General features: G+C 42.2%; 1 protein-coding gene across 2 annotated transcripts in view; it reads right to left on the bottom strand.

The window, feature by feature from the left end:
• The window catches only part of PKM (pyruvate kinase M1/2), a 42,286-nt gene that overhangs the window by 11,507 nt on the left and 12,229 nt on the right, over window positions 1-18,550 (bottom strand). For both annotated transcript variants that reach the window (XM_048865632.2, XM_048865633.2), the window contains exons 2-8: window positions 15,906-16,066; window positions 14,820-14,911; window positions 9,279-9,410; window positions 8,506-8,692; window positions 6,194-6,464; window positions 4,823-4,973; window positions 1,585-1,737 (exon numbers count right to left, since the gene is read on the bottom strand). In XM_048865632.2, coding sequence (XP_048721589.1) covers window positions 1,585-1,737; window positions 4,823-4,973; window positions 6,194-6,464; window positions 8,506-8,692; window positions 9,279-9,410; window positions 14,820-14,911; window positions 15,906-16,047 — 1,128 coding nt within the window. In that variant the 5' untranslated portion in view covers window positions 16,048-16,066. The remainder of the gene's footprint in view (window positions 1-1,584; window positions 1,738-4,822; window positions 4,974-6,193; window positions 6,465-8,505; window positions 8,693-9,278; window positions 9,411-14,819; window positions 14,912-15,905; window positions 16,067-18,550) is intronic.

Genomic DNA, 18,550 nt, shown 5'->3' with positions numbered 1-18,550 from the left:
TATGAAACCAAGTGTTCAGAACTTAACCTGGTAATTAAGAACCTCGCATAAATGCAGTGTAGGTACGATGAGCTATAATATGGAAGTTCAAGACTATATCAGTAAAAGCCACCATTCATTAAGAAAGGCAGTATTTTGCCTTACATGAAAAATACAGCCTAGAACCACTTGTATTAATCTGTTGACCATGTTCTTTGATCTACCTACAGTAACTAAAAAAAAAGGAAGGTCAAACACTTGAGATCACCAGTACCCACATACTATCTAGTAGCCAGATCTAAAGAACTTCTGCTAGTCAAACTAGATTATCTGAAACTAAACTGGATCACAAGAGTTCATTTCTGAAATTAAGTTTTACTGCAGCAAGTTTCCAGATTTAGGTATCAGGGTCAACCCTCAAGATTTCCTAGTAGGAGAAGCTTTAGGCAGGCAGTTAGTGAGTAGTTTACAGTGCAGAGCTATCACATGCTTTAAGATCATTGGCCCACAGTCTGGTTTCATCATCTGTTCCCTAAGTGAACAAAAGTTCCAGTGCACATAAATCAAATACAATTAACAGTGAGAAGAAAGTATACTTATGTAAGGAATTGTAAATGCACATTAGTAGCTATGTTTATTAATCTATATAACCTGAACTGCAACTGACAAACTAGTGCATTGTAAATGCTGTAATTCACAGCAGTTACCCGGAGATCATCAGTACTTCTAGACACTTAGCATTAAACTTAAATTAATGGGAAGATGAGCTGGGTGAACTCAAGGCAGAGCAGAGAGGTTTCTGGCAGTTTAAACATGTAAAAAAAAAAAAAAAGTCCTGTCAGTCATCATGCAAGAAACATCCCCATAAACAGTAGTCAAATGCAGAGCTGTTGAAGGCAACAGGACAGTAAACCTGGAACAAGCACCCCATTAAACCATCCCATTCCCTTACCACACAAGTTCATTTATTTAAATTTGAATGGTTTTTCAGTATATGGAGTTGAGCTCAAAGGCCAAAATGATCCTTGGAGCAGCTCCGCAGCTTGAGTTAGAGATTAGAGCCGTGGACTCAAGGGAATCAACACCAGGGTAACGAAGAAAGCTCAACCTTGCCATATAAATATAAGTTACGGTTTCTTACAGTCCACTTCAGTGGACATCTCTCAGCACTGCACTTCAATTCTTGGCTCTGCCTCTAAGTGATGAGTACAAAGCACATGGCAAGTGACATTTGCATGTCTGGCATGTAAAAGAAACCATTTCTCATAGATGATCTAGTGGCAGAGGGCAGCGCCACACTGATCTGCTCCTGGTCAGGCTACAGTGGGCTTACAAGTCCATGCTCCATGTAAGTGTAGGTTAGGAAGAAATAGAAGGAAGAACAGATTTACTTTTTCAGAAAGCAGGGGTTAGTCGGAGCATGGACAAGGAGCTGCCATTATAGAACTGCTAGGTATTGCTACTTGACTCTGAATGCATTTGGACAACCAGACATCTGGATGAAGTGAGAAGCAGGAAGTGGGATATATGCTACCTTTACCTCTTTGGAAAGTTTCCAATTTTGTACTATGTAATTCTACCCTTTAAAGCAAAGGCACTACTCACAGCGTGCTGCATGCGGACAGCCTCAAGAGGGTAATCTCCTTTGGCAGTCTCCCCAGACAGCATGATGCAGTCTGCTCCATCCAAGACAGCATTAGCAACGTCACTGCCCTCAGCACGGGTTGGCCGAGGTTTCTTAATCATACTCTCCAACATCTGGAAAAGGAGAAGTTGGGGTGTTAATTTACTCAGCCTACTATGAAGGAGACCAACTACTTTTCTAGTAGATCTATGTAAGCACTGGAATGTGTTTTAAAGCATTTTATACTGTAGGGTACAGCACAAAGTTAAGTATCAGTAAGTCTGACTAGACTATTTGAAACAAGTATGTTTTGGTCTGGCCACCAGAACAAGAGTGTTATGCATGGAAACAGAGCTGATGACATACTGAAGTATGAATGCTGATATGCCAAACCTTGCGACAGAACTCAAACAGCATTACAGCAGATTTCACCAAGAAACCTGCTACATACGAATTATTAAAAATGAATTGATGCTACAATTGGCATTTATTTAAGACAGCCGTGTACCATTAATATTCAACTACTAGTTAATCAGCAGCAAGGTAAGAGCTGAATATGAGGATGAGAGGTTTAGGTTCACATAATCCACAACCAGGCATGTATCAGAGAAATTCATACATCAATAGCCAACTAATGCACACCGTTGTGGCTTGTTGCTATTACAGTCTGGCTCATTAGTTGCCCACTTCCTTTTAAAAGTGAGACTTTTCAGGTTTATATGACATCTTTCCTTTATGCAATCATTTAGTAAAATAGTGGTGGAAAGGTTGTACAAACACCTTCTCTATTTTGAACTGGGTAGTTCAAACTTCTACTGTTTGCTGACTATTCAAACAGTCCTTCCTCCCCACCAAAATGCTTCGCTGCCTTCTCAGCAGTTTATTTTGACTCTTTATGAAGAGGAAGATGTGAAATAGAATTGACAGACACCAGTTCAGAAAGCAAGTTGAGGCTGAAGTGCCTACAAACTACAGCCAAAGTAGCATTTTAGTACTTTGCCAGTGAGGCTGCGGGTGGAAAGATAAGGGTAGCTTTAAAAACACAAAACAAAAAAAACCAACCAGCCAACAAAAACAAAAACTCACCAACTTATGTTCTCCTTCATCCCTTCTGCACCATCTTTTCCTACCTTTCAGTCCCTATAATATAGTTTTGTCTTGGTCCTTCTCCCAGTCTCCCCCACTTACTACTCCACCTGTGACTTAAATTTAGGGACTTTTCCAGTGAGGAAGTCTCAGTTGGACAGTGCCAGGAGTTGGTGTGCATTGTGGTAAACATCAAGAGGCCCAACTGGCTAGTGTCCAGAGCCATATGGTCCTTTAAATATCCTACTAATGGAAACCAGGCTATTCTTGAAACACCAGCTGCAGAGATACTAAGAAGATGATCCTTCCAGTACCAGAAGGCTGCTTATAAAAATCCTGCAAGAAGTTACTCCTGTGGGAATTCTGCACCACTACACACAGGCATAATGAGCCATGCATATTTTTAATTTTTCACAGAAAAAAGCTTTGGCTTGAAAGTTGCTGCTGCTCTGCCTTTTGCCCACCAGAGGGTGCTGTGGTGCTAGAACAGAGCAGCAGCTCCTGGCCAACTAGGGAAGAGAAAAAGCCTACCATCTTCATAGCACCTGTTGGGCCAGGTCAGGAGACAGGGACTAAGGGGAGACACAGCATGGGGCTGCTGGGGAGTCAAACAAGGGCTAGTGGGGGAGGACAGACTGGGGCAGAGGCTGAATGGAAGTGGAAGTGGAGGTGCAGGGCCATATGGTGAAGGGGCAGGGCGTGCAGGGCCACATGGAAATGGGGGAGACATGTGGACAAGGGGTGCAAGTCAGATGTGTCTGACTGAATGGGAGGCTAGGGGTCAGCATGGGGGAAGCTCCCTAACAATCCCCCCCGCCTCCCCCCCCCGAAAAGTCTGTTCCATATACTTTTCTGACCCATACCCAACAACCCTCCAAGTTCACATCCAGGCTCCATCCCAGCAATCACTTCTCTCCCTCAACTCCTCCATTACCCTGACTCCCCCAAGCCTTTGCACTGCTTCAGAGGGGTGCGGGAAATATGGTATTGTAGTTTAAATGTATTACTCAGAGTTCTGTATTAATATGCCTTGTAAGGAATTTGTCAAGAAACATTTCCTGAATTTTTTGTTGCTGTATTGTTACAGACGTACTTGCTGACAGATATTTTGAAATAAGTGACCAAAAATCATGGAAACTAGTGTGATAATACTGTGTTAATTTGACAATTATGCAGAATTGGAAGTGTTGTGTGCAGAATTTAATTTTTTTGGTGCAGAATTTCCCCAGGAGTAAAGAGTAATCTGCCTACTCACCATCAACTCATTTAAAGCTCACTCTCCAAGTGTGAAGCAAAAGGAGAAGTATTGGGGAAGAAGAGAATCTCAGTTGCCATTAGTAACAACTTAGAAATTTTATTTGTGCTGCAGAGTTCTGGAGATTTTCCATACAAGACACTGCTCCATTCTCCGGGCTTTGAGGTACTTGCTTTAACTCAATCTGAATATACTCAGACAAGAGCCCTTCTGCAGAATAGTTTACATAAAACCCTGCTCAACTGTAATTGCTTTTGAAGTCATAACAGAAAGGAAATGAAGAATGGACTCCTTTACATGGGGAGAGAGTTAATCCACTATCACTAATGCCAGCTACCCTTATAAAATGAAATTTAACTTCTGTATTGGAAACTGAATCTTCTGCCTCCATTAAATGCAGAGAGACAGGCCAGTGAACACAAGAGGAAAGGAAAATGAGGGGAGATTGGCCAATCCATAAAAGGTTTCTTCACTTGGATGAAATGTTTCTAGGCCCTATATTTTAGGGCTTAACCTTTTTTTATATTATATATAATTCATTCCAAACCATGCAAGATGTCCAGTCACAAGAACGTTTGGATGGCATCTCTTCCCACACCCAAATTACTCTTTGTTTGAACAGAGGTACGAGGTGTTTACGACTAACTTGGGATAAGCAAGTATAGAAATCTCAGTTTGCTTGCGTCTTATTCACAAAGACAGAAAAGCTGCTGAGTCACTGTACTTTGCAGCCCTGCTCTGTGTGTTAGCTTCGTGCTCTGATAGGGATATCTTGAAACAATGTCCAAGTGTGTAATGGGCATCGTGAATCTCAAGTACTACTAGAGAAGTTATATGATAAAGACTCCGATTACGAAAGCTAATGATATTTGAAGTACCTGAGTAGCACAGATAATGGGCTTCCCAGCCCTGTTGCAACGTCCAATCATCATCTTCTGGGCTAGAAAGACTTTTTCAGCTGGGATCTCAATACCCAAGTCACCACGGGCCACCATGATGCCATCACTGGCCTCCAGAATCTCATCAAACCTCATAGCCAAAAAACAAAACATTTGTTTTATTCTTTCCTCCATCTGCAAGACACCTTTCAGTTCTAGGAACTACAGGGAAAAGGTGGAAGTCACTCTCTCCACCAGATACTTTTCTATTAGTACAAGTTTATTGCTTAGATGATTGTGTATAGTTACAAATACTGTGTTCCCATAAGCTATTCCACTTATTTTTAATATATAATTTAAATGGATAGTATGATGCTTATTTTTAAACTTTTTAAATCAATTTACATTTTCACAATTGTGTGAAACTGGGGTCAGTTATTTAATGACAGATAATGGCATTCAAAAAGCTTTCCAAGATGTTAAAACACAGGCTGTCAACAAGTCAAAATATACAGAGCAACTATCCTTAAAATGTACAAGTCATTTTACTATTCATTCATTAGTCCATTTGTAACAAGTCTAAATCACTGGATTTTGACTAAATTATCAAGCAGCATTTCTCTCACTTCTCCTATTGGAAAATTTTAATTATTGATAAAAAAAGTGTGTAGAGGATGAAATTGACATTCACTGATAAAAATCTACTCTCATTCAAAGCCTACTTGTGTTATGTGAAAGGTAATTACAATACCAGGTGTATCTAAGGAGGAGAGAAGAGATTATCATTTTGGTAGCTAATCAGATTCCAGTTTTCTAAATTGAACAAGGAGCAAGTATTGTGACACTGGGTACATCTACACTATTTTTAGCCGCAGACAAAGTCAGCTGACCTGGGGTCTGAGACTTGCTGCTTCAGGTGGGTTTTTTTGTTTTGTTTTTGGGTGCAGCGTTGACATATCTGTTGAATCACTTGAGAAATAAATGGTCAATACTTTAGTGTCACTGGCTGCTATTAGAATTGGAGATTAAGTTTTCATACAGGGAAAAAAGTAGAGACCTTGCTAATTAGCATTAAGTACCAGGCGATCCACAGCAAATTACTGAAGTTTGAGCTGATGAGGTGAGGTACATAAGACGGATTTAAAAAAAAGTACCCATTTGTATGTTACAGTATGTTGATATACAGCAATAACTGCTAACCAGTTTTGCAATGAAGGCAGTAGTATAGTAGTGACTCATTTCTGCGGAGAAGTGGGATAAGAACCAAAAGGACAAGCTGCAGTTCAGCGAAATGAAATTTGTGCTCCCAGTGTCTTTTCCCCCCCTCCCCATACCTGTGAGAGTCTTTACTGTCACTTGTACAAAGCTCACCTGCGCACACCCTCATGGTTCTCAATCTTGCTGATGATCTTGATATTCTTCCCCTTTTCTCCCAGCACTTGCCTGACAGCATGGACATCAGCTGCCTTGCGGATGAAGGAAGCAAACACCATGTCCACATCCTGCTCCACACCAAATTTCAGATCTTGAATGTCCTTCTCAGAGACTGCAGGAAGGTCCACTGCAGCACCAGGCAGATTTACACCCTTCTTGCTACCAAGCATACCACCGTTCTCAACTTCAGTGAGAACATAGTCTGCACCTGAATTAAATTGGATGAGTTTAAGTCAGCATCTTACTTTCATACAGTCTGTTGCTTGCTCCCCCACCAGTTCACCATTGTTCAGTAGGAAGTGACCAGTACAATCTCCTCTTTCTACTGGAGGAGCAGGTGACTGAGCACTTTCACAACCAGAGCTGTTTTGCCCAACAGACAGCACAGTTAGATTGTCTTTTGCCTTTGCAATAGACAATCATGTTATGGTAATCCCTTAGGCACAGGCTGGTTGGGAGCACCCGCATTTTGCATTGGTCTGATAAATCCTGCTCCTGTGAATAAATTCTGTCAGTCTAGATTCACCTCCACCACCATTCCTGAAAAGGGAAGATATCTATTCATTAAAGACTTGCGAGTATGATTGCTGAACTACAGAAATGCAATTTGGTGACTTCGAGACAGGCTGTTCACTTGTTCCAGAACACTCGCAAGTATAAGTACCACTGAAAGAGGGGGAGCCCTGAAGGACGCATTTCACCAGCCACAGTTCAGTGCATTCTACCATGAAAGCAGATAGCTTAAAAAACAAACAAACAAAAACACAGAACAGAACTGTTGGTACTTCACTTCCCAGTAAGACTAGTCCCACATTAGCTATATGATCTAATTTTACAAACAGGAATTGGCATGGTGCAGCAAGAGGGCAGATAGGTTGAGTACTCAAAGTCTCCCTATCCCAGTCCCATACTACTCCCCTTTCAGAAGGGAGATAAGCACCCCAGATCAGAAAGATTAGGTATTCTATACAAGAATCAGCAACTCTGTCCACTGATGCAGATTTATTGTCCTGGTATCTGAGGATTGCAGAGAAGCTATTTAGAGAGCAGACAATAGTATGCCAGGAGGCATAGTTCTCACTATTTGCCAGAACAGTTTGTTTATACCGAAACCAGTGATTTTTAAATGGTTAGATTTTTTACTCAAAGTTCCCTACCCATTGGTTTCTGCATCACTTTCAGAACTCAGTTAATATGCCTTGGTCTGTGCACAGACCATGGCATGCTAATACTCTAAGTTCATGGGATACTCAACTAGTTGGAGGTAGCCAGCTTTCCCCGTAAGTGGCAGAAATTGTCAAGTAGTTAATGGACCAAAAATTTGACTTGTGCTTTATCAGAGCAGCTAGCAATGAAGGGTTTAGGACAGGGATGCGCAAACTTTTTGGCCTGAGGGCCACATCTGGGTGTGGAAATTGTATGGAGGGCCATGAATGCTTATGAAATTAAAATTTCAGAGATCCAAATAAAGCTTTATTTAATAAAGATACATTTTAGTGGAAATAAAAATTAAACATCATAACAAAGTATTACAAAAATTAAACCAAACTTACCTCCTTTCCATGCCCTCTTTAATGTGAGCAATACAGTTGGCATGTCCTGGCCAACTACTCTGTTTTATCAGCAATGGAAAATTAACACTACTAAAACAGCAAAGTCAGCTAAGAGAACAAGTAGCAGGCACATGGGCTTGCACATTCCAGGCTTTGATAGCGTATGAGGTGCATCTGGTAATTGGGTTGTGCAGCCATAGAACATGTGCGTCCTCATGCAGGTCCCACCTGAACATGTGGGAATGTCGGGCGGGCAGAGTGGGGCAAGCCCCTGACCCTGCTCCTGGGGGGTAGAAGGAGGGGTGGTTAAAAAGGTCTGAGGGGCTGGATGCGGCCTGCGGGCAGTAGTTTGCCTACCCCTGGTTTAGGATAACATGTACAGCCTAGTGAAATCTGGCTTAAGTCATCACTCAGTTACTGGAATCATGGTTTTAACGGTAAGGAATTAGATGTGGTTTTACTGCATTTACCAAAATCAGAAGTCCATCCCCATTATGTTAGGTCAAATCTGGAAGTGAAAATGGGTGGCCACTCACCAGTAAAGTACCAAGTAAGCTCAGCTAGCTATTGAAGATAGACTAACTGGAATTGTTATTGCAAAGTGAAACATTACCACAAGTTAATACTTAGATGTGAAGGGACAGATCAACATGAGTGCAGGGTTCATGGTATTGGAATCCCTTGATTATTACATACCTTTCCCCTTAACCTGCAGGGAGATGAGGCCATCATCTATATAGATTTTGCTGCCCACATCCACAACATGGGGGAGGTTCTTGTAATCCAGCCACAGTACATTTTCATCACACTTCTCCATGAAGGCATTGTCCAAGGTCACTTTGAGAGTTCCTCCCTTCTTAAGTTCCACCTCTGCTGTGCCACTCTGTGTGCAACAATGGAAACTTTAGTAACAGAATAGCATGTGGGGTGTTGGGATTAGCATGCAAGTGTTGATAGCCTGTGATATACAGGAGGTCAGACTAGATGATCTGGTAGTCCCTTCTGGTTTTAAGCTGACTTTCATATCCACTTCCCTCAGGATAGCAGTTGTGACTTATAGCAGAAGTTGCCATCACAAAGCTAGAAGTCTGTCTCTCACACCTACAGTGTATTCTGTGCACACAGCCCCACCCCAGCGCCAACAATGGAAAAGAAGAGTCACAAACTGGCAAGGTTACTTTCCTGCATGTGACGTGTTCCATCACAGTAAGCATGCTCATTATGGTCACACTCCTGTTTTGCACAGTGGACACTCAATTCATCCACACTCTGCAATACTCAGCCCCCTGAACTTGAAGTGGCTGAAAATGGTCCAGCTTCATTCTTTCATTCAGAGGTTTGTTAACACTAACCCTTGGTCCAGAAGCAGAGCTAGTATTACAGCCACAAGACTATCTAGTTCCTTAGAGGAATTTTTTCCATGTAGAATGAAAGCTTGTATAATTACTGATCGTATAGAACAAACTTACTCCCTTGATAAGTCCAGTTCGGATTTCAGGTCCCTTGGTATCCAGTGCTACAGCCACAGGTCTGTAGGTGATGGGATCAGAAGCAAAGCTCTCTGTAGCTTCTCGCACATTCCTGATTGTTCCTTCATGGTACTGGCAAGGAGGGAGGGGGGAGAAAAAAAAGGAAGTACTTTCAGCCCACTTCTTTTCATTTGCTGTCCTGGACACTATGAGCCTACAGTAAAAGACTGTTGTCCCCTTCCCCCATGCTGAGTTACTCCATCAGAGTGGAATACAGTGCAGAATTTAAGCTTTCAGTTAATGAAGATTACTCATTGTTATGAAGGCCATGTGTATGGACCAGGTCTTACAAGAGTTAACTATCAGTATAGTTCAAGTGGTACAATTCCCTTAGGGTGGGTACAGTTATGTTGGGTACTTATACCAGTATTTCCCTTCCAGTCAGGAAGCTATCTGGTAAGAGGCACCTTGCTGTGTGTGGTGTGGGTAACAGTCCATACTAGGATTGTATTAGTAGAAATATTTTGGCAAAGTCACAGCCCTAAATATAGCTATATTCATACAAAAGCTGTTTATAGACCAGCCTAAGTAAATTCAGTTCTGTCAAGTGTGCAAAGACAGCCAAAACCAATGGCAGGCAAGTGCAAGTAATTCACTTTCTCTCAATGGGTACTAACATGGAAGCCCAGTGCTGATTTAAAGCATCAATATTATTTTGTTATTAATTTTTTTAACAGAAGTTTTTAGCCAGTATGCTTTACCTTTGGATGCAGTGAACTGCTCAGCTGCCAAGAATTGCCAGGGTGAAGAACTAGCACTCCCCTCCTCATAGCACTGGAAACACACACACACTCACTCTCTGGTACCAAAAGCCCAAACTGCCTTCTGAGTGCCACAACCCCAGACTGTCTTCCACACCAGCCGGAGGCCAAAAGATCTGGATGCTGCCTACCCACATGTAAGAACCTCCAGCTTTCTACTGACAATTTCAGCAGTGCTCCAGAACAAAAATGGCAAGGTCTGAAGAGACAGTTTAGGAGAGCATAAAGCTGGACAGAACACATTGTACAAAACTGCAGGTTGAGTCTGAAGCTGCTGCTACAGAATTCAGGTCCAGCTTGGCACAGTATTACATAGGCCAGGGATGGGCAAAATTTTTGGCCTGAGGGCCACATCAGGGTTCTGAAAGTGTATGGAGGGCTAGTATAGTGTATTAAATTGCTCCCCGCAGGAATGTACTACTCTCAGTTGCCAGTCCTGGTGCTCTGAGCAGCATGGTAAAGGGGTGGGGGGGTTGAATAAGGGGCAGGAGGCAGTTGGATAGGCGTGGGAGTCCTGGGGAACCTGTCAGGGGGCAGTCAGGTGACGAGAAGCAGGGGAGGGTTGGAAGTGGGAGGGGGCCAGGCTGTTGCACAGCCCTCCCTACCCAGCTCTCCATATACTTTTTGGCCCGAGGGCCACATTGGGTGCAAAACTATTTGCCCACCCCTGAACTAGAGGGAAACGAATTTGTTAATTAAAAAAGGAGGTGGACAACCTGAGCTGGCACAAACCAGCTCATTTGATCACTGTTGTAACAGTGATGTTACTACCAAGTTTATATGAAGTTCCACACTCCATCAAAGGCTTTTATTGGAAGCTGCTGGAGGAAGTCTATCCAACATCCCATAAAGCTTTAGACCTTTTACTCATCATGCTTTTGCAATGTATGGTTTGGTATAACTGGGATCTGGTTTTTGGTCTACTCATTTTTATTTCAGCCACTAGTATGGTTACAGTTTCTTGCACTCTTGTACAAACAATGGGATAGGAAAAGAGATGCAAATTAGAAAGGGTGTGACATTTGATCCTGAAAATAGATATGGTAGACAAGCATGGAGAAAGCAAAAGGTTAAGTATTCAAGCAAATATCAGTGACCTCCAGATTAAATAAGAACTGGAGCAGAAACAGGTCTGCAGACTATGCAGTGAAAAAAGTGCCAGGAAAGTAGCATCAGTTTTTAGACTGTATGTAGGAAAACTTGGAAGGCAGCAATACAATCAAGTTTTCAAGAGTATGTAAACCTTGTGAACCTCAGTTTTTGGGAGTAACTCAAATCACACATAAGGTGTCAAGTTGGTCACAGGAACGGAGGTATATAAACCTAATGAATATTCCTGACAATTGTAAAAAGAAAAGGAGTACTTGTGGCACCTTAGGGACTAACAAGTTTATTTGAGCATAAGTTTTTGTGAGCTACAACTCACTTCATTGGATGCATTCAGTGGAAAATACAGTGGGGAGATTTATATACATAGAGAACAAGAAACAATGGGTGTTACCATACACACTAATGAGAGTGATCACTTAAAGTGAGCTATTACCAGCAGGAGAGTGGGGGGGGGGGGGACCATTAAATGGGAGTCCAGGAAATAGCTGAAGGATTAGTGTGGGGAGAAGTTAAAGTTGAACAGCCTGTTGTGGCCTGAGGGGGTCAAGAAACTTTGCTATACATAAGACTGGAATCTCTGCATTACCCTATATATTCATCCATCCAAGTTAAGAGTACAGCATTCCCAAGGGACAGATAACTGTTGAAAGTGCTGAGATTATGAAAGGAGAAAAATAAGTCAAGGCATACTTCTTGCCATACACATGAGCAGCTTCTGGCTCTGGCCATGGTCAGAAGCCCAGCCACTGACACTATTCCAATGGTTAGATTTTTCAGTTTTCCGTAACTTTAAAGGTCAGCATGTTTGTGGTTTCTGCAGTGTGTGCGTTCATTTTAATGACCTGTGCCCTTTAAAGTTCAGGGGAGGGCAAGAGGCCAAGTTGTAACATAGCTTGAGGTGCTTACTTTGTGTCCTATAGAAACTACAGCCCCTGACATTTTGAAGGCTAAAGGACAGGCAACATGGAGGCCCTGGGCATCACTGCAAGGGAAGCCATATTTGGGAATGGGATCACTTCCACATCTCAGGTCACAAAGAGGAATCTAATCTATTTATATAAACTGAGGGGGCTTGTCTTTGACAACAAATGGTTTGCATTTCTTATGATCTTATTCCTCACATAAATTTAACATAGTGCTTTCAAATGCCAAAGCATGATGTCCATAACAGTCAGGGAACATACCTCTGCAAACTAGCAAGCCAAGCAACAGAGACCCAGGACTTATTTGAAGTAGTTAAGAGTTTGCTTCTGAGACATGGAATTGTACTAGTCAGCAAGTTGCATGGCCTACAACAAAATGTATAACTTTAATAGCACTCTGTTTATTTCTGTAGTAGTAGATCAGTGTTTGCTGAATAAAGTTCACATATTAACAGCAAACCAGTGGCTGAGGAAGAAATGGAATTTCATTCCACTCCAGCAGACCTCTATACTGACTCGGAAGTAGTTAGGTTATTAGAACTAAGCAGTCAAAAAAGCCAAGAGAATGTTAGGAACCATTAGGAAAGGGACAGACAGAAAATATGAAAACACTACATAAATCCATGGTACAGCCACACCTTGAATATTTATGCAGTTCTGGTCATCCCATCTCAAAAAAAAAAAAAAGATTAGAATTGGAAGAGAAAGGCAACAAAAATTAGGGGTATGGAACAGCTTCCACATGAGGAGAGAGTAAAAAGACTAGGACTTCTCAGCTTGGAAGAGAGATGACTATGGGGGATATGACAGAGGTTTATAAAATCATGAATGGTGTGGAGAAAGTGAATAAGGAAGTGTTATTTACTCCTTTGCATATCACAAGAACCACGGGTCACCTAATGAAATTAATAGGAAGCAGGTTTAAAAACAAGAGTAAGTACTTCTTCATACAATGCAGTAAGCCTGTGGAACTCTTTGCCAGGGGATGTTGTGAAGGCCAAAACTATAACTGGGTTCAAAAAAAGAATTAGATCAATTCCTGGAGGATAGGTCCATCACTAGTTATTAGCCAAGATGGGCAGGAATCCAACCCCATTCTCTGGGCGTCCCTAAAACCTCTGACTACCAGAAGTGGGGAGTGGATGACAAGAGATGATCACTCAATGATTGCCGGTTCTGTTCATTCCCTCTGAAGCATCTGGCTCTGGCTACTGTCGGAAGACAGGATACTGGGCCAGATGGACTCTTGGTCTGACCCAGTATGGCTGTTCCTATGTTTGTTTTTATTCCTACCCAACCTAATTCTAAGTGGTAGTTGGAAGGACTTAAAGGACACGTAGTAACACAAGTCAAGTGATTTAGGTTTCACGTTTGTTTTTTTCAAAAAAGGACTTCCTTCAGAGGCAACGAAGAGGCAAAGTCCATGCTTCATGGATCTTGAAACTGGTCACCTGTATGCCAGCTGTGTCAGTGACCTATTAGTTTAGTAGTGAAATCCAGACTCTGCAGCAAACAGAATACCCTTAGAAAAAGGTTTTACAGGCTAGCATTTGCTAACACACTTAAGGGATCGTAAGGAAGCGTGCACACATACATACACATACCCGCTTTCCCAGCAGCTTTCATTTATGCCTATTACAAGAGGCTGCAGCTCAAATAGGTTGATTCAATTTAGCCAGAAAATTCTTTAGAGCAGGGACCTCATACTCCTGCATACTTAGAAGCGCCTTCAGTGGAGTGCAAGAACAGAGCCCTCTTGATATAGTGGTGCTTTATGACAAGCTGGGGAGGAATCAGAGAGATTTAGTAGTTGTTTAACTAGGAAAGTATGCCCACGTGTAGTAAACTGTCATAAGTGGCAAATACCAAGGTTAATCAGCCTCCAGTGAACTGTGAGCTTGAGACCTGCAATAGGACCTGAACACCATGGGACCTAACTACAAGTGTCAGGCTCGGGTGAGGAAAAAAACAACTTGCATGGCTCAGACCATCTCTGCTCACCTTCTCCTGCCTGTGGGGTACGTGAAGCAGCAGCTGCATGCCCTGCTCCTGTCAGCCACTGCCACCTTGCTGTGCTGGATTGAGCGTGCTGAGGCGTTTCAGTGCAGCATACCTCTCTCTCTACAGCAGAGACCAGCTGGCAGCAGCCAGCCGAAATGAGGCTGTGCAGACCAATGGATATGCTACAGATGACAGTACTGACCCAGGCTCAGGAGGAAGTGTCAGTTTGGGTCTGAAAACAACTCAACCCCCTCAGGATGGGTGGGCTCAGGTCATACTTTAAGATTAGGCCTGAACAAACCTCTCCTGCAAGTGTCTAAGGATGACAGTTTGGGTAAAGAAGATTCTAGCATGAGATTTTTTGCAGGGCAGAGACATGTACAGGGAGAGAGAGATCACCCTAATATTGTTCCTTTGCTTAGGATGGCCAGTTGTGCATGTTTTGACTCTAAAGTTACTGATGGCAAGACACCTTACCAAGTGCATTAAGGAACCTGCACATACAGGATATGGATGTTAACTTGTCTTTTGAAAGAATGCATAATTTGTGATTAAGTATCATCTTCCCACTGCCTACGGCTGGAAGCTTGAAGCAGCACACACACACCTTGGACCAAGTATCTTGCCCCATGAAAGCACTTTTGATTAAACATTGTCCTGATCCAGCAGACTCTCTCTGCCCTTACCTCATGAGTTCCATGAGAGAAGTTGAGACGGGCAACATTCATTCCAGATTTAATCATTTCTCTCAGCATTTCCACTGAGCGGGAGGCTGGGCCTAGAAGGAACCACAGTTATTACCAATTGATTAAGTTTGTTACAGACTTTTAAAGGCAAAGATAGCAAAACCAGAAACTGTTCTAGGTTTGTGGTCTATTTCACAAGGTAGGAAGGGGTAAACCACATATCCAGAGACGACGTAAAGGGACTTGAATATCTGAAGTGACATGTCTCTGCTTGCTGGGCTTCTGGAAATTGCGTGCATGCCCTCAAACTAGTTCAGATGTCTCCATCTATATCTTAGTTTGTATATCTGTAAAGACTGACTGCACTCCAATTAAGGGCCCTTGTAACTCACAAATGCAATTCCCAAGTATTAAAAGAATTCTTCAACCCTGGTTGTATGTTACTCCCATAGCCAAAGTCTGCTGCATACAGCATTACACTAGATCTTTACTACTGCATTTTCAATCTGCCAGTTTAGATTTAGTGGGGAAAAAGGGATAATGATGCTGCAAAGAAAACTGTCTGCAATAGCTAGAAGAGCATTTCACTTTGAAACACAAATTCAAATTAGCAGTCAATCCCCTAGCTGCACATGAAAGCAGACAATTCTCTGCCATTAATAGAAGCAACTCCTATCCATCTTACTTTGGGTACAAGTTTGTATTTCAAGCTACTTTAACTATCATTGTGCAGCATGCAGGAAGACTGGTGCAGAGATCAACGGTTTATTTTTGCTTCAGTCTCCAAAGTAGGAATGGTGTACTTTGTAGCTAATCACAATTTTATATTTTGTAGTAGTGGATAGGCTCTCTTACTTCTGAAGCCAGGATTCATGCAAACTTGAGAAACGGATACGGTTGCAATACTCATGAGTTCACCCATGCTCCTCATGTTACAGAGAGGTAGTGAAGTTAAATATTTGCATTTTTCCTTAATCCACTCTACAGATCTTTGAGAACACTGAAGTCTTTGGGGCTGTTCTTAAATTTTATATTAGGAGACAGCTGCAATTACCCACCTCCCCCAACGTGTTAAGAGTCACATACCAATAGTGCAGATAATGCCGGTGTTTCGTGCCGTGATTGGCTCAGAATCAATGTCCAGACGGCACATATGCTCCAGAAAAGTGTCTGCCATGGCAGCATGTAGCTGCTGGGTCTGGATGAAAGCATCGTGGTGCTTAGACATGGTTGCTGGGATTCTTTACCTAGGAGAGAGGTTAGAGTTATTTTAGACTGGCCGGTAAATCTAAATAAATTTGTTTAGCAGTTCTCATACACTAGTACACTGAAAATTGAGCTGGTTGAGATTAAAAACAAATCTCATTAGTTTTTAAGTTATATACATTCCATTTTACATCATTTCTTGGGTAATCTCAGCACAGATTGGTGTTAGTTATTGAATCAAACTATTGATGTGAAGCCCTAATACTAGAAACCAAAGATTAGGAAGAGTGCCTGGTAAATTGCTGGGAGGTAGTGGTTATGAAGTGAAATATTAATGTCTTCTACAGCTAGTTTATTTGGTCTCCTTGTAGTGATTTTAGAGGGTATTTTTTAATGGACAAGTGTATGGATTTGCAGACATATTAATGTAACCCAAGGCCCAATGTAGGCCTTAATGTAACATAGGCCCAAGGGAAGCCCCTAACTGATCAGATCAGGAACCAAATTTGCTTAATACCATTGTAAAGATTGTTTAAGGGCTTGTTTATATGGCACCACAGGTAGATATGCCAAACTCTTGTATAATAAGCAAACACTGCCTGAACCGATCATCTCAGAACGCTGGACTTCCTGAGGGCCTGTCTATATGATGCTCCAGTCCATACTACAGGGGTTTGAACTGTACTGTAGAGTGCTCTAACTGCCCCATGTAGACCCTGCTAGCGTAAACAAAAAAGGTACCAGTGTGTGTTGTCCTGTGGACTACATCAACATGCACTGGGTACCTTTTTAGTTTATGCCAGCAGGGTCTACATCGGCAGTTGGAGCACTCTACAATTCACACCCCTCCCTGTAGGCCAGTCTTCAAGTGCGCTACTATGAAAGTGCACAGGTATTGTCACCGTACTGCAGAGTTCCAGGAATGCTTACACTTTGGGGTTAAGCGTAGGAACACTTCCTGCAGTTGTGACCAGTTGAGGACTCAGGCAACAGCAAAACTGACCACTACTGTAGTTTTCCTACAGTTAGTCCAAAATACATCCATAATTTGTGCTGCTCCCTCATCCTTACTCCCTTAACCGGTTTCCATTCTCTGCCCTCAAGTATCTACAGACTATAGTAGTTATACCATTGTGAACATTATAGTACCAAAGTCTTGTTACAGAAAATATGCACATTGATGTACAATTTAACAGGTTCATTTCTGAGCTGAAGTCTCTTCTATACCCAAGTGCCTAATCAACATTATGGATTAATCCTGTAGGAGAAGTTTAAAACCAACCCTTTAAGTCGGCTCAACAGGCTTAAACTTGAATAAAACCCCCTCAAGCTGAGGGTGTCTGAAGGAGACACTACCTGACCATTAGAATAGCACTGTGATAAACTTGGACAGAATTATACTATGGAATCAGATAAATCTCCCGATTTTGATCTTTTCTGGAGGCCTAAATAAGAGGAAATTGCACCCCCCTCAGTTCTTGAGGCCAGCCAGTCTATGTTGAGACTAATAATCCTAGAACAGATTAACCCTTTTCGTAACACCAGCTAAGGACTAGTCTACACTGGCAATGTTAAACGTGGCTTTAACGTGGTTTGTGTAGTTGTGGCAGAGTGCTGGAAGAGCTCGATTTAAAAAAAAAAAAAACAAAAAACAAAAACAAAACAAAAAAAAAACCTCCACGAGGGGCATGGCTCCCAGCGCCAGGGCACTGTTTACACTGGCACTTCACAGCACTGAAACTTGCTGTGCTCAGGGGCGCGCGCGCGCGCATGTGTGTGTGTTCATACCCGAGCGAGAACGTTGCAGTGCTGTAAAGTGCCAGTGTAGACAAGCCTTAAGACACAAGTTGTTTGAATTGCTTTACCACGAGGTTCTAATCAGACAGGTCTGAGAGAAAAGCCTGGGCCTGGTTAGTCTCAAGCAAGGGTTCAGTTTACTGCCTAAGGCTGCCAAAGGGGAGCTGGAAGGCAACACTTCCACCTGATGCTGGAGCTAGTCATTACTAAGAACAGAGAAACAAGGAATCAGGTATGTGCAACACCAAGTTGTATGAAAGGTGCCAGTGAAGGACACTGAACTGAGAAACTTCACTTTGCTTGTCAATAGATATTCCCAGCTGAAATGGTTATTCCTCTGCTCTTTCAATATCAGCACCACTCCAGCCTCCCCATCCCCACTGAATTCATATGCAACCTAAGAAGATTCCTATTAAAGACATTTTGATTTAAAAAAATATAAAGTTAACATGGCACACATTAAATGGGTAAAAACTGGCTAACTGACTGGCTTCGAAAGGTAATTAATTGTAGAAGGGCAATAGTCATCAAGCGTGTGTTTCTACAGGGGTCTTACAGGGAACAACTTTCATTCCTATGTCATTTAACATTTTTATCAGTTACCTGGAAGCCAACAAAACCACCACTTATAAAGTCTGCAGACAATACAACAATTGGGAGGGTGATAAATAGGGAAGAGGGCAGGTCACTGATTCAGAGCAAACTGGATCACTTGGTAGACTGGGTAC

Source organism: Caretta caretta, chromosome 10 (genome assembly GCF_965140235.1).
Source record: "Caretta caretta isolate rCarCar2 chromosome 10, rCarCar1.hap1, whole genome shotgun sequence".
In the NCBI taxonomy this organism is placed as follows: domain Eukaryota; kingdom Metazoa; phylum Chordata; order Testudines; family Cheloniidae; genus Caretta; species Caretta caretta.
This window is presented reverse-complemented; position numbering and strand designations above follow the sequence as displayed.